This window comes from Helicoverpa armigera, chromosome 5 (genome assembly GCF_030705265.1).
Source record: "Helicoverpa armigera isolate CAAS_96S chromosome 5, ASM3070526v1, whole genome shotgun sequence".
Classification (NCBI taxonomy): Eukaryota; Metazoa; Arthropoda; class Insecta; order Lepidoptera; family Noctuidae; genus Helicoverpa; species Helicoverpa armigera.
This window is the reverse complement of record NC_087124.1, coordinates 12,032,472-12,046,703: the sequence shown is the minus strand read 5'-3', so window position 1 is coordinate 12,046,703 and position 14,232 is coordinate 12,032,472. Positions and strand designations below refer to the sequence as shown.

The following is a 14,232-nucleotide window of genomic DNA, read 5'->3' as shown; positions in this document are numbered from 1 at the left end:
TTATTACCACAAATAATGTTTAAATGTACCACGTGCTTAAGTGAAAATCTTAACAAAAATGTGCACTACAACTTATTTATCTTATTCAAATACATACAAGTAATCCATTACGAAGCAAACGTTGCAATTCTGTTTGAAAAAGAGCCGTTTATTAATAAAAACCTCAGTATTTTGAGGGTTATCTGAAGTTCCACTTACTCAGTGAGGGAGGGTGGGTGTTTCTTGTCTGCAAAGCCACTGGGCCTGCGGATCCCTCGACGTTGGCCCTCGAAGTATGTAGTCCCGTACCGGTACCTCATAGAACAAACTTGAATGTTTTCACTACTGAAAGACGATGGTACCCGCCACCCGAAGAACTTTCTAGAAGCTAGTCGAAGATTCAAAGACAGTTCTAGAAGCTATTGTCAGCTACTCACAGATGAGTACTGCTTGGCTCTTCCCATCCGAATGGATTGCGTGATTGATTATAATTTATAACAAAAACTTAAAAGCTCTTATTCTTTACTAATATTTCTCTAACTTAGGAATACATTTAAAGCGGGAAAAAAGTCGGCAAATAATCTACGCAAATAAAAAAATTGTTTGCATTTGTTGACGGTTCGCCTTAATAGGTCTAATTAAATATTCCAAACCTTAATATTTTCGTGAAACAACAAAAAAGTGATGTGATCATGTGCAAAATATGAAGGTGCAGTACGAATGGTTACAAATTAATTCTAAATGTTAATTACTCAACTATTGCATGCTGTTAAAAACCGTGGGTAGAAACAAGAAAACCATTCACAACCAAGTATTTATTTACTTCTGAAAAGATCCCTTGGAAATTGCAACCACCAAAGCGTCTTCCGAAGTAGGTCCGCACACACAGAACATCTAGAAGACTCTAGAAAATTCTAGAAGGTTCGAGAACTCGTACTTACTCGGTCAACGAGGGTTGGGCATCGTGTCTTCTGCCTTCAGCCGCAGCGCCGCTGACGCCGCCACCGCCACCTCGGCGCTGACCCTCGAAGTATGCGGCGCCGTGACGGTAGCCAACCTCACGGATCTCGTCGAAAGAACCGAATTGTAGGGTCTTGTATGCGTCGATGGGAGGACGTATGTATTCGCAGTAGTCGGATTTCTTTACCTCCTGAAAATCATGATCGTATTTTATATAACAAAATATGAGACGATACACAAGTTGAAATTTTTAGACTACCATCTAAAAAGGAGCTGAGAATTTTAGAGTCAGCCAGTTAGGTGAATAAAAATATTAAAAGAACCTCAAAAAATACAACTAAATGACATTTAACCCCAAAAATATCTATTTCATAAGTTAAGTCGAAATTGCTTGCATAATTTTTAAATCAAGTCAAAAGCGTAGTTTACCTCTAGTTGTCTATTACAAGACACATAGGCCAATCGGCTCTGAATATCTGGCAAGTTTGGTACTTTCACAGGCGTTGTGAAGGGATTCCATCTGTAAACACAACACATTATTGATATAGAATCTATAGCTTTATGGTCTTTCTATCTATACTATAAAAACGTACTAACTTCCCTATCTAATGAAGCCAATTATTTCCATTGCGAGTAAAATCAGAATAATTTTAGAACTGGACATTGCAATAAATGAGTATAAACTGTAGGATCATAGCAGTAAAGGAACGTTTTCTTAAAACTGAAAACTCATAATTCTTTCTTGATAAATGATAAGACCTAGAAAATGCATAGAAAAAGCTCAAAGTGACAATTTGAAAGTGTACCTTACATAGAACCCTTTCAATTTGAAGATTTTTAAGGAATTCCGGAGGGGACGGCGCGTACGCAGTCCCCCACTACCAAAAATTACGCGTCCGAGTTATCCACATTAGGGATAATCGCAGGGGTCAACCCATCCGCAGTGCAATGGATGGACCTCGCCCTGGGGGAACCGCCTTCGTGATCACGGTATCCCCTACGCCAGGTAAGTATGAGTTAGAGATGAGTCCGATATCATGTCACATGTTAAAATCATCGATATTTTAAAATCATTTCATCATGCAATGACAACGACAAAATCATCAATGCTTTTAAATCATTACTCGAATCGAATGACAATGAATGAATTGAATGCCAACTTCGGTGATTTTCGGCCGTTTCGCTCGGCCCCGCTCGGGTGTGCTCGGTCGCAATCGCAATGCGCAGCGGCGGCCCGGCGGCGGGCGGTTCGAATCGCAACGTTGCGACACTTATGTGTGACTGTTGCGAGGCTTGCCCGATCGTATGACTGGGCGCACGGAACGGCAACAATTCTTTCACTTCGTTGTTTAAGTTTGCGCGCGAACTTGACTCGAAAGGTTGTTTTTTTGTGAATCATTGTTTTGGATTGAACTTTTGATTAGGAAAGGACGAGCATCCTTACCTAATTTTATTTTACGCGTACGAACTTACGAAGTACGTAGTGTAATTTGTTAATTGACTTATGCCGTAGTAAATATTGAAGTGTATTACAAATTTTAAAACCAAGTTAGTATTTGCAGTTTGTGCCTAAAATATTAAAAACGTATGGTAGGTACTTAACGTTCTTATTTAATGAGTGGTTACAGTTTACCTAAATACCTATTAATAAAAAATGGCATCAACTTTAAGAAAAACATCCAACGTCTGGGTACATTTTGACATTGAATCCGTTGGTGAAAAGACAGCAGTGTGTAAACTGTGCAGGGTAAAATTATCCTATAAAACTTCCTCAACAAATTTAAAAAAACATATTTTAAGAAAACATCCTACGGTTGAAATTCAAGATGAACGTAGGAACATGGGTATGCACCAAAACAGTTCAGAACAACGTTTGGAACAGGAAGCTGGCCCTTCTAATCAAGCAGGATCCCAAAATCTGACTCAACAGTCTGTTGTTGCTTCTTCTGCTAGTCACTCAGCCGAGGGTAATCCGTTGCCACAACCACACATTATCCAGCAGTCTTTAGTTCGACAACCTACAATAGCTCAATTTACACAGAGAAAAAAAATTACACCATCTGAACAGGAAAGGTTGAATAGACTACTTATGAAATTGTTCATGTTAGATTTTCAACCATTCAGTATTGTGGAAGACGAGGGCTTTGTTGCATTTGTTCATGGTCTAAATCCCATTTACCAACTACCTAGTCGTAAGTACCTTTCAAACACTTTACTGCCATCAATGTACCAGCAAGTTTTTAATGAAACAAAAACAAAAATGACTGAAGAAGCAAAAAGTGTATGCCTTACCACAGACTGCTGGACATCAAAAGCAAATGAGTCATATATGGCCATAACAGCTCATTACATCGATCAAAACTATATTTTGAAGTCGCTTCTCCTGCAGTGTGAAGTCCTCCCTGGACATCATACCGCCATAAACTTAGCAGCTCAATTAAGAAAATGTGCATCGACTTGGAACATTACAGACAAAATTACCATAGTTGTGTCTGACAACGCGAGTAACATAGTCTCCGCTATCACGACTGAGCTGAATTGGCGCCATTTTGGGTGTTATGCACACAGTTTAAATTTAATTGTCAAGAGTGGATTAAGCGTTGAAAATTTGCAACAGACAATCACCAAAGTGAAGAACATTGTATCTTTTTACAAACGTAGCCCTTTGGCCACAGAAAAGTTTGTAAAATATCAGGTCCAACAATCGGAGGCAAAACAGCAAAAACTCACTCAGTCTGTGGAAACTCGATGGAACTCTGACTTTCATATGCTGCAAAGGTTTCTTGAACTTAGAGGCTGTAACTGCAACACTTCCACTCAGCAACTTCAAAGGTACATATCTTGAAGACAATGATTGGAAAATTATTCAAGATTTGCAGTGCGTGCTTAAACCCTTCGATGAAGTGTCTACGCGTATGAGTGGAGAAAAATATTTGACGGGTGGAGAAGTGATTCCAATCACACAGTGTCTTTGCAAACATTAGAAACTCTAGAGTTGAGAGAGTTGCATGATGTTGTGAAATTGGTTTTAAAAAGCTAAAAGGAAACTTCGGAAAGGTTTCGCAATTTGGAATTTAGCAGAACACTTGCACTATCAACTTTTTTAGATCCGAGGTTTAAAATTTTCATGTTTCCACAACATCTGGCTGAAGAAACGAAAAAAGTTGTCATCGAATTGGTAGCTGCGTCAATTGCAAAAACTAAACAATTAACTACTCCAACCCTAGCTACGACACAAAACTCGGGAAGTAATACTGAACCATCCATATGGAATTTATATAGGACAGCAATTGCGAAAATAGAGCCTAAAGGAACCCCGTTATCAAGAGCGATAGCGGAAGTTCAAAGGTACCTAGACGATGACATCCTTCTAATGGGATCGGAACACGACACTCCACTTCAGTGGTGGAAAAACCACGAACATGTTTACCCAAATTTGACGAAATTAGTTTTTACTAAGTGCTGTGTGCTGGCAACATCAGTGCCTTGTGAAAGGGTATTTTCACGAGCTGGTACCATGGTATCCGAAAGACGCACTCGCCTAGGAGTTTCAAAAGTAAAACAGCTTATGTTTTAAACGTCAATTGTAGCCAATGAATAGGCACAACAGGCAAGAAAATGTAAATATTTGTAGATATACACATAAAAAAAAAAAAAAAACAAAAAGCAAAAAAAAAAAAAAAAACAAATAGGTACCAAGAAGTAAGTACCTCAATTTAATCATTGTAAATATACCAATCTTTTAAATGCGCCAAAGAAAAGCAAAATGATATTATATTTTTATTAGGTACCAGTATTATTTTGCTAGTCTTTGCCAGTCCTAAGCCTGGACAAAGCATGAAGGTAAGATTGGAATATTACTTGTAGGAAAGGTGCGTTGGTATTTACGCAACCAAGTTTTTACGCCTACTACTAAATAACAAATGATAAAGTCACTAAGCCTTTACACCGTTCCGCGATCATTTCATTTCATCTACTCATTCATTAAATCATTACTCATAATTGAAGTGCCGTGGCCCGTGATGTGCTCAAACAAAAATCATTGATGATTTTGTCATTGTTCCTGTCATCGATATTTTTTTGTCATTGTCACGCAGTCATTGATACAGAAAAATCATCACTCAGCCCATCGCTAGTATGAGTTCACTACGGTACCGCCGGGAGGTCGTTCGGCCGCGGAGAATCTTAACACCGCGATTCAGAAACGAGGCGGAATTGCACAGTGACATCTAGCGGTGAGTCTGAGGAAACTATGAAAGTTCTGCCCAGGACAAGTGATTTTTATAGCGGTTTATTGATAATGAAATTATTTTCAAATCCTGGTATTCTCAATAAAATAAAATAATTCTATTTTCTGAATATTAATTTGAGCACTATTAATAGAAATAACACATTGTAAGTAGGTACAAATGGCGACACCTAGCGGATCAATAACGCAACTCGACTTTGAGACACAAAATGGCTGTTTCCCGCGCTTATTCAAATTACGCTATTAGGCTATGAATAAACATAGAGCTAAAAATTACAAATACATTGAAAATCAGAGCAGTATTCACCTGAATACCTTATATTACGATAATACCTTTTATTAGGTGAAATATTCTAATTAACAAGTAATCTTCTTATATATAAAAATGAATTGCTGTTCGTTAGTCTCGCTAAAACTCGAGAACGGCTGGGCCGATTGAGCTGATTTTAGTTTTAAAATGTTTGTCGTAGTCCAGGGTAGGCCTAAACGGTGAGCAAATAAGGAAAAAAAAATTGCGAGTAAGATTCCCGGGACGGGAGTGATTAGACAAAAACCAACTTACGGAATGCCGCAGAACCACAAAAGTAAAGTACTAGGACAGCATAATTCACCTTAGTAAAGTATACCAATAACGAAATTTCGATGCAACTGCTCACCATGTACCAGGGTAGCATAACTTATATGAGTATACCAATACCAAGTGTAGGTAGATGCTACTGCTCACCACCAGAGCGGCAAAAAATACACCGGGCGCGGGTAATACCGCGGGGAACGGCTAGTTTTTGTATAAAAATCTCACCGTTTCCACAATAGCCACCAGCCGGACAAGTCGTCGCCGTAGTTGGTGAGATCAGTATCGTCTTGTGAACCCACATCAATGGCCAGGATGTGTTTCGCTCCCAAAGACCTCATCACGTCCGCTGTAATGCATTGTAGACAAAATTATAGATAGCTTGACGATATAATGCACTATCTTTGCTACACCCTTGAAAAACTAGGGTAACTAATAGTGTAAAATCTATTGGGTTCTACAATGTTCAAGATATTTCTGCAGGAAGAAAGATTGGTTACAATATTGGATAATCAAATTGATTTATGGATTTTACTCAGTCTGTAATTCCAATATATCTGAATGAAGTTATTTTTGGGTGTTCAGTATTAATAGGAAATTATTATATGACATTAAATCTCATTGTCAACTAACATTATTTTGAGATAAAAATAATAAAAAACACTATTAAAAATACATTGTTCTTCTCAAATATGGGTACAAATTTTAACCTTCTTAGTTCCTTAAAGACATAAAAAAAATATATTTAACTAGTAAAAATAATACATTACCAGGCACATTATTGACGTAACAGCCATCCAACAGCAGATGTCCGTCCATAGGGTCACATATAGGCGGGAATATGCCCGCTATGCTCATGGAAGACCGGCAGTACCTCCATAGCACACCTGGTGACACTCCGCCAATGAAGCATCCACCAAGGAGGCCGTTGCCATTACTTACCTTGACGCTAGACTGAGTGACAATATACGTCTTCTCTTTTCAAAATTTAGAGTGACAGTATTATGTCTACTCTTTTCAAAATTTTTATAAAACGATGTTGCTGTTTTGTTTTTTATGTGCTATGGTAGATTTTTTTTTATTGTTTAATGAGTTTGGTAGAGATTTGAAAGTGAAATGCGTGGAAAGGAATTTTCGTGAGAGACAGAACTATGTGCTGGAAGATATTAATTTTGTTAAGAGATTGGCATCTAAGCTACTTAAGTTTTCCCACAAGTTATTGACTTCTACTTAGATTGGTATAGAATTTTGGTATAATGCGCAATTAGTGCATCTATTTGGACGGCATGAAGAGTGTGAGATAGACTTAAGATAATTTTTAGACCCCGAAACTACAATCTATCTAATAAATTATCTAATTGTGTCACACAAATAGAACAGTGAATTTTAATTTTAAAATAAATTTTAGTCACAGAGTCGTCTGACAATATTTTCACTCAGCCTAACAGTGCGTGCGTGATAGATCAGCCAATCGGATAGTAGTACGCAACACACGGAGCTCTGTGATTGGTTTACCTGGGAGGTTGTTGACGTAACCGCCGTCCAATAGGAGGTGGCCGTCTACGGGGTCGCAGAGCGGCGGCATGTAGCCGCTCAGCGACATCGACGCGCGAATGTAACGCCAGAGCGAACCTACACACACAGCACAGCTGACGCGGGTTCACTCGCCCTACTCGTCGTATTAGTTCAAGTTAAACAACACACTCCATGGAGAGGAAATGAACGTGACAGACATAATTTTACCAACCCAATAGAACATATCAGTGTCGCTTCTGTTTCGTGAGTAATCTATGATGAGAATAGACATTGCTACAGTACTACATGCACCATGCTACGATGATACGCAACGACCACGCTGCGGCGCCGCTGCGGACAAACTACGGATGGCAAGTTAAGAGGGTTAATACATAGATAACAAATGAGGAAAACTAAGAACCACACTCATGCATATACATGAAGATGAGATAGAATGTATGAGAGATGTATGATGATTTAATACATACAAACTTTACATCACATCCAACCCGACATTGTATGGACGATACATATATTTATTAATGAACTCCCAAATAATTAGCGTTATTAGGTAAACCAATCACAAGCGCTTTTTTTTAAGTAATGGCAACTTCCCAAAGGCAAATGTCGGATTCGTATCGTTGTTAAAAAAATATAAGATTAAAAATTTCGATAGTTTATATAAGGGGGGGATTTAGAACACCAAGTGAGGGGGGGTGTAGGTATACACATAAATATAATTGCATGTAACAAACACACTTTGACATCATACAAACATATAAATGCAAGTGAGTGTGGTTTGTAGACTGTGGCGGACAATGAAACAAAAATAAAACTGTCACAGCGTACCGTGTGACTGGTGGGGGAACAAAATGACATGAACACAATATTAGCACTTTACACCTGTAACAACTATTGCCATCATAGATATGTTTGATCGTATGACGGTATAGGCATCCGCATGACATATCGTATAGCCAAGTGACGCGAACATTGCTTCACTAACGCCCAAATTCACGAACAAAATAAACGTCTGTTTACTTAAAACCACCGTTTACTTTGAATTTTCACGTTTAATTTTCAAAGTAAACAGTTGTGTCTCAAACAAAACTTTTATTTCGTCGGCGAAAATGGGCATAAAGCCGTGTAAATATTAACGTGACGACCACTCTAACGTCCATCCGAATATTTTGGATGAAACCTTTTTCATCCATAGACGCTAGAGTGGTTAAAGCATTTACAGACGAATCATATTACACGAGCAATATAAGCAGCTACATTTAATCCTGTTTTTATCAAATTAATATCTGTAGCCACTTATGAGTCTGTAAAAGCTATACAAAAAAAATTGCCATAAAATATAATCTGGTCTGCAGATACAAAACGACATCAATTTTTAACACAAATTTTCTTTCAATATTAACATGCATCACATCGATACGATTATTGTTTTGGACTCGTTTACACAATGGGTCATGTTTGGGCGTTTTACGATCATTACACAATTTAGTACCCAATGAAATATATTTCTTCTTATGTTTAAAGCTTGCCAGTTGCTACGGCCTCAATGCACCGACAACATAAACGTCCGTTTTGCTTAAAACAACTGTTTAATGGACACTTGAACGTAAAAGTTCATAGTAAACAGTTGTTAAGAAAACCAGCGTTTATGTTATTGGTGTAATTGGGCCTGAACGGGATATAGTGAGCTGATGAATACAATGTTTATGACAGTGTGAAAAACACCAATGAGTGTTATCCCCCTTTATGGACCCCAAAAATGACCGTAAAATACGCCAAAACTTTCCATTGTAGTAAAAGAGCCATGAGACATATTGGTAAAAAAAAAACTCGTAAAGCAAAATAAAATTAAAAACTTGGGTTAGTAAAGTGCAAAATAAAGCTTTAAATTAATCCAAAAAATAATAAGTTTCCCGTCCACGAAATGTGTTGTGTTATTGTAACTAATACTACAGCGGGTTTCATGAATATAATTCAAAAAAGTTTGTATATAATTATAAAAAAACACGTGTGTTTACGGACATCGCACACATTTGTGATTGCACACAAATATAAGCTTTTCAATTGTGTTGTATAAATATAAATATAAGCCACTTTTTATTTGGTACGGCAAAATATATTCTTATGATGTAATTTTGGTACTCTTTTTTTTAACATTATTCTTTACTGTATATTTCAAGATTATTCAAATTTGCAATTCCATCTAAATTGACTTCTTATAAAGATATAGATAAAATATATCCCTCATATAGATACTGTTATTCATTGCAGTTGATGACGTAGCATCATTTATCTCTTATTTTCCATACTTTACAATTTCATATATAGAAAAAAACATCTTAAATTAGATGTCCTAACAATGAAAATCCTATCAAAAATATTCAAATTTTCCACTTACCGTGTCGATGCACCCTCATACAAGACGAGCTAATATCCGTAGTGACCGTAAAGTATGGGAGCCATAGATCTTCAATGTGAACGTCCCCGAAGGTAGAACGTATGGTCGCGTTGAATTGACGACCGGAGAACATTGATGTGGCTGGGTACGTGAGGTCGAGTAGCTGTTTACCCCATTGGGTCATTTTCTGGAATTTTGAATAAGTTGGTTAGATAGTTGACTAAATAGAGGACAAATTGTGATGTTGTGGTTAGAAAAATAAGGTTGTTAGAGTTTTTTCGTGTATATGATTTCTGTTTGCGGCAATGTATCTTCGAAAAGGATAGGATAGGCATACTGCTATAGTTTTTTTTTAATTTTTTTTCAACTTGTGTTTGCTAGTCTATTCTTGTCTCATCATCTTAACCTTTTCTCAACTATGTTGGTGTCGGCATCCAGTCTAATCTGATACAGCAGGGTACCAGTGTTTTACACTATAGTATAATATTGATGATAATTCGTCTGTAGTTCAATAATCGTGAACTGTTTAAATAAATAAAAAATACAGCGAGAAATCTAAGTTGTTGTCTTTTATAAGATTTTCTTTCATTTTTGAACAAGTTAATTTGATATATTAATTTGGTACCTGTGACCACTCCCTAGCCTTCTGCGTGACGGTGGTAATGTTCCTCTCCATGCACCACAGCGCTCCCATGAACGCGCCGATGCTCACGCCGCCCACCATGTCTATGGGGATACCCGCTTCCTGGAAATGGATACATCAGCTCTTTAGTAAGATAGAAGAAGTTAGAGACATCCATACAGGCCTTTATTAAGATAGAAGAAAGTTTGACGGAAATTTCGGTTGATGAGATTTGGTGACAGTTCGCAAATATTTTTCGAGAAGTACACACGGATACATGTACAGGCACGGATATTGAGCTTTCGGCGGAAAAATGGAAATCGCTTTGAACGTCATATCGTAGTGCCCTTCACTTTATACTACAAGTACAGATACTGACTAGGATGTTAAGTGCTCGGTAGAAAAGTTTAAATCGCTTTGCACATCGATTGTATAGCACCCCACACTGCATACCACGAACAGTACCTTATAACTGTATACTTGTATACACTGGAGGTCAGCGGTAAAAATTCGTGCCGATGTTTTTTACACGCATGTGTTTTTATCTGTAGCACCTGTGATACCTTAAACCAGGTTTCTCCCAGGTCTTTGGGACTAGCATCCGCCATTAACTTTAGCCACCAGCTTCATCCTACCTGTATGGCCCGCACCATGCCGACATGCGCAGCGCCGCGAGCCCCGCCGCCGCCCAGCACCAGCCCCACTGAAGTGCCCGTCAGCCACCGCGCCAGGCGGGAGAAGTCCGAGTGGACTGAAGCTTCGGACATCAGCACTTTGCTGTATAACTCGCTCTGGAATTGGAGATTGGTGAATGTTAGAAATGTGCGAAAAACGAGATTAATGGACAGTTTCACCGGTTATAAATAGTCTTTGATAGACTATCAGTAAATGTTCAGGAGCTTTACATCGCGCTGATGTGTGAGACCATGTTATCATGCGTAATCAAGCGCCCCACGTGCGCTGTGCCCTCGCCCACACCCCGGCCCCCCAATAGTCGCTCACCAACAATTAACATGCGCACGCATTACACACGGCTAATACTTCTTTGTGAACATTATACGGTCTTCACATAGAAAAGTAAATTTTATTTCGTTGAGACAACTATTGACACAACCGGTGCTTGACAATCAAACGGAAACTTGAACATAATACAACTTTTGGTTCCACAAGTCTCAGCATTAATAAGACAGATAGCATTAACTTCCAGTTAACTAACTGATAGTTTATCGGTAACCAGTGAAACCGGGCTTAAATCTATGTGATCGCTACTTTTGTGTCAAAAATACATGGGTTATAAAAATTGCACATACATATACCACCGCACTTTGGCCAAAAATTGGGTAACAATTTGGCAAACGACTGGGGTAATCCCAGTATACTTACAATCCGATACTGCGACTTCCTGGTGAACATGCGATGCGGGCATCGCACGTGGTGATGCTGGCTGACCCACGTCCTCATGTTCAGCCAGTGCACCGTGCCTGACGGGTTGGCACCACTTTCTCCATGGAGAAGAACTAGCTCCTTCTGTATAGGAGCCCAAGAAACTACTACAAAATACTTACAATCCGGTACTGCGACTTTCTAGTGAACATGCGATGCGGGCATCGCACGTGGTGGTGCTGGCTGACCCACGTCCTCATGTTCAGCCAGTGCACCGTGCCTGACGGGTTGGCACCACCTTCTCCATGGAGAAGAACCAGCTCCTTCTGTATAGGAGCCCAAGAAACTACTACAGTATACTCACAATCCTATACTGTGACTTCCTGGTGAACATGCGATGCGGGCATCGCACGTGGTGATGCTGGCTGACCCACGTCCTCATGTTCAGCCAGTGCACCGTGCCTGAGGGATTGGCACCACCTTCTCCATGGAGAAGAACCAGCTCCTTCTGTGTAGGGGCCCTAGAAACTACTCCAATATACTTACAATCCGGTACTGCGACTTCCTGGTGAACATGCGATGCGGGCATCGCACGTGGTGGTGCTGGCTGACCCACGTCCTCATGTTGAGCCAGTGCACCGTGCCTGACGGGTTGGCACCACCTTCACGGTGAAGTAGGACTAGCTCCTTCTGTGTACGGATGGCTAGACGCTCGATTTCTTTTTCGATCTGTAAATGACAATATGAATATTGTAAGCTATGTAAGAAAAAAAAACTCAAATTAAAACGAAGAGTTTACATGCTGGAAGCTGGAAAAAGAGATAAATATGACAATTAATAAACAAAATTCAACTATACGTCTAACAAAAAATGTTGATATACTCTTCCCATTGTGTTTTTAATCCACATAAAATTAAATATTTTTTTTTTATGTCTTGGAACAATTTCCAAGACCAGACTCCATAAAAATACCACGGGTTCAGAAAACGCAAAAAAGCACATAAGTTCATAATGTCATTTGGTGTACCTACCTTGCCAATACTAGGTTGCTTGTCTCCTAAAGCGACAATGAGGATACAGTCAGCCTGACGGATGCACCTCTGTGTCCACTGTGTGAGACTGGGGTCGCACTGGTATAATGCCACCTGGAAATAACACGTAAATTATACGAATATTGGCAACATCAGCCAGTCAGCTTTGGTGTAGTACTTCAAATCTTTACATTCATTCACAATTATAAAAACTAGACCTTAATTTAAACGTGGTGTAGTATATAGGCTCTTCAGAATAAAAAATAAGACAATTTCGAAATTTCTTAAAAGAACGTTCTGTTTTTTCATGGCTTACCTTATGCTTATCTTCTTGCTGAGCGAGCCAAGAGCTGAGTCTGTACTCATTGTTAGGGTCCATGATAGTCAAACCCAGAAGCTTTCTGATCACGTCTGATGTTAGACGCACTGTGGGTCCTGAAAATTAATATTACCTTGTTAATGTTATGTCTAACGATTTTATGGGTACTCTTGATCACGGCAAGTTTTCTTGGACGAACGGCGCATAGGCCATGCGTTGAAAAAAGTGGTCAGTCTTGGACTACATAGGGGACAACATAGAGAAGTTCATAAGCGAGTATATGGAGAATACATAGGGTAGTACATAAGGGGAATATATATAGATGTATGATGGAGTAAATAAGAAAGTACATTGGAACAGCACATAAGGGAGAACATACCGGAGTACATAGGGGGAAAAAAGGGACTATGTGAAATGCTGTCGAGTACATAAAACGAAGAAAGAAGTGTGACGTCACAAATTACTTAGATACCGTTGCAGTTTTCATCGAACTATGTAACATTATGGAACATTTTTCCTAGCCTCCTCGTCCTGCAATTGGTACCGACTCCTAAGGAACAGGTGTACTTCTGGGGAACTAACTCACCGATAGCGGACAGCGAGTGGTACAGCTCGTAGGTGAAGGCGGTGAGCGGCACGTCGTCGCTGACGGGCACCACCGCCACGGTGGAGAAGTTGTGCTGAGATGGACGAGGCTCTATGCTCTACCCGGCTGTTGGTGCAGCAGCCTGGGGAACTAACTCACCGATAGCAGACAGCGAGTGGTACAGCTCGTAGGTGAAGGCGGTGAGCGGCACGTCGTCGCTGACGGGCACCACCGCCACGGTGGAGAAGTTGTGCTGAGATGGACGAGGCTCTATGCTCTACCCGGCTGTTGGTGCAGCAGCCTGGGGACCTAACTCACCGATAGCAGACAGCGAGTGGTACAGCTCGTAGGTGAAGGCGGTGAGCGGCACGTCATCGCTGACGGGCACCACCGCCACGGTGGAGAAGTTGTGCTGCGACGGACGAGGCTCTATAGCAGCCGCGCCTCCAAGACCTGCTGTTGGTTTCTGCCAGGATCCTGAAGATCAGAACATTTTTTTTTTTAAGATTTACTCAATTTGACGAACGAGAAGCTCTTATGATCATTGTCATGCGTGGCATGTCAAAAAACAGGTCGCTGACGAGTCGGAGCGCGTATA

General features: G+C 39.8%; 1 protein-coding gene and 1 non-coding gene across 2 annotated transcripts in view; both read right to left on the bottom strand.

The window, feature by feature from the left end:
• Window positions 1–14,232, bottom strand: part of LOC110379639 (neuropathy target esterase sws) — a 35,166-nt gene that overhangs the window by 5,927 nt on the left and 15,007 nt on the right. Inside the window, exons 15-25 of the mRNA XM_064034895.1 lie at window positions 13,953–14,111; window positions 13,046–13,164; window positions 12,730–12,843; window positions 12,245–12,427; window positions 10,951–11,106; window positions 10,319–10,438; window positions 9,694–9,880; window positions 7,275–7,391; window positions 5,988–6,108; window positions 1,369–1,459; window positions 921–1,129 (exon numbers count right to left, since the gene is read on the bottom strand). Of these exons, the coding sequence (XP_063890965.1) occupies window positions 921–1,129; window positions 1,369–1,459; window positions 5,988–6,108; window positions 7,275–7,391; window positions 9,694–9,880; window positions 10,319–10,438; window positions 10,951–11,106; window positions 12,245–12,427; window positions 12,730–12,843; window positions 13,046–13,164; window positions 13,953–14,111 (1,576 nt within the window). The remainder of the gene's footprint in view (window positions 1–920; window positions 1,130–1,368; window positions 1,460–5,987; window positions 6,109–7,274; window positions 7,392–9,693; window positions 9,881–10,318; window positions 10,439–10,950; window positions 11,107–12,244; window positions 12,428–12,729; window positions 12,844–13,045; window positions 13,165–13,952; window positions 14,112–14,232) is intronic.
• Window positions 1,790–1,953, bottom strand: LOC126055116 (U1 spliceosomal RNA). The gene has a single exon (XR_007511241.1). It is a non-coding gene; the product is annotated as a U1 spliceosomal RNA (small nuclear RNA).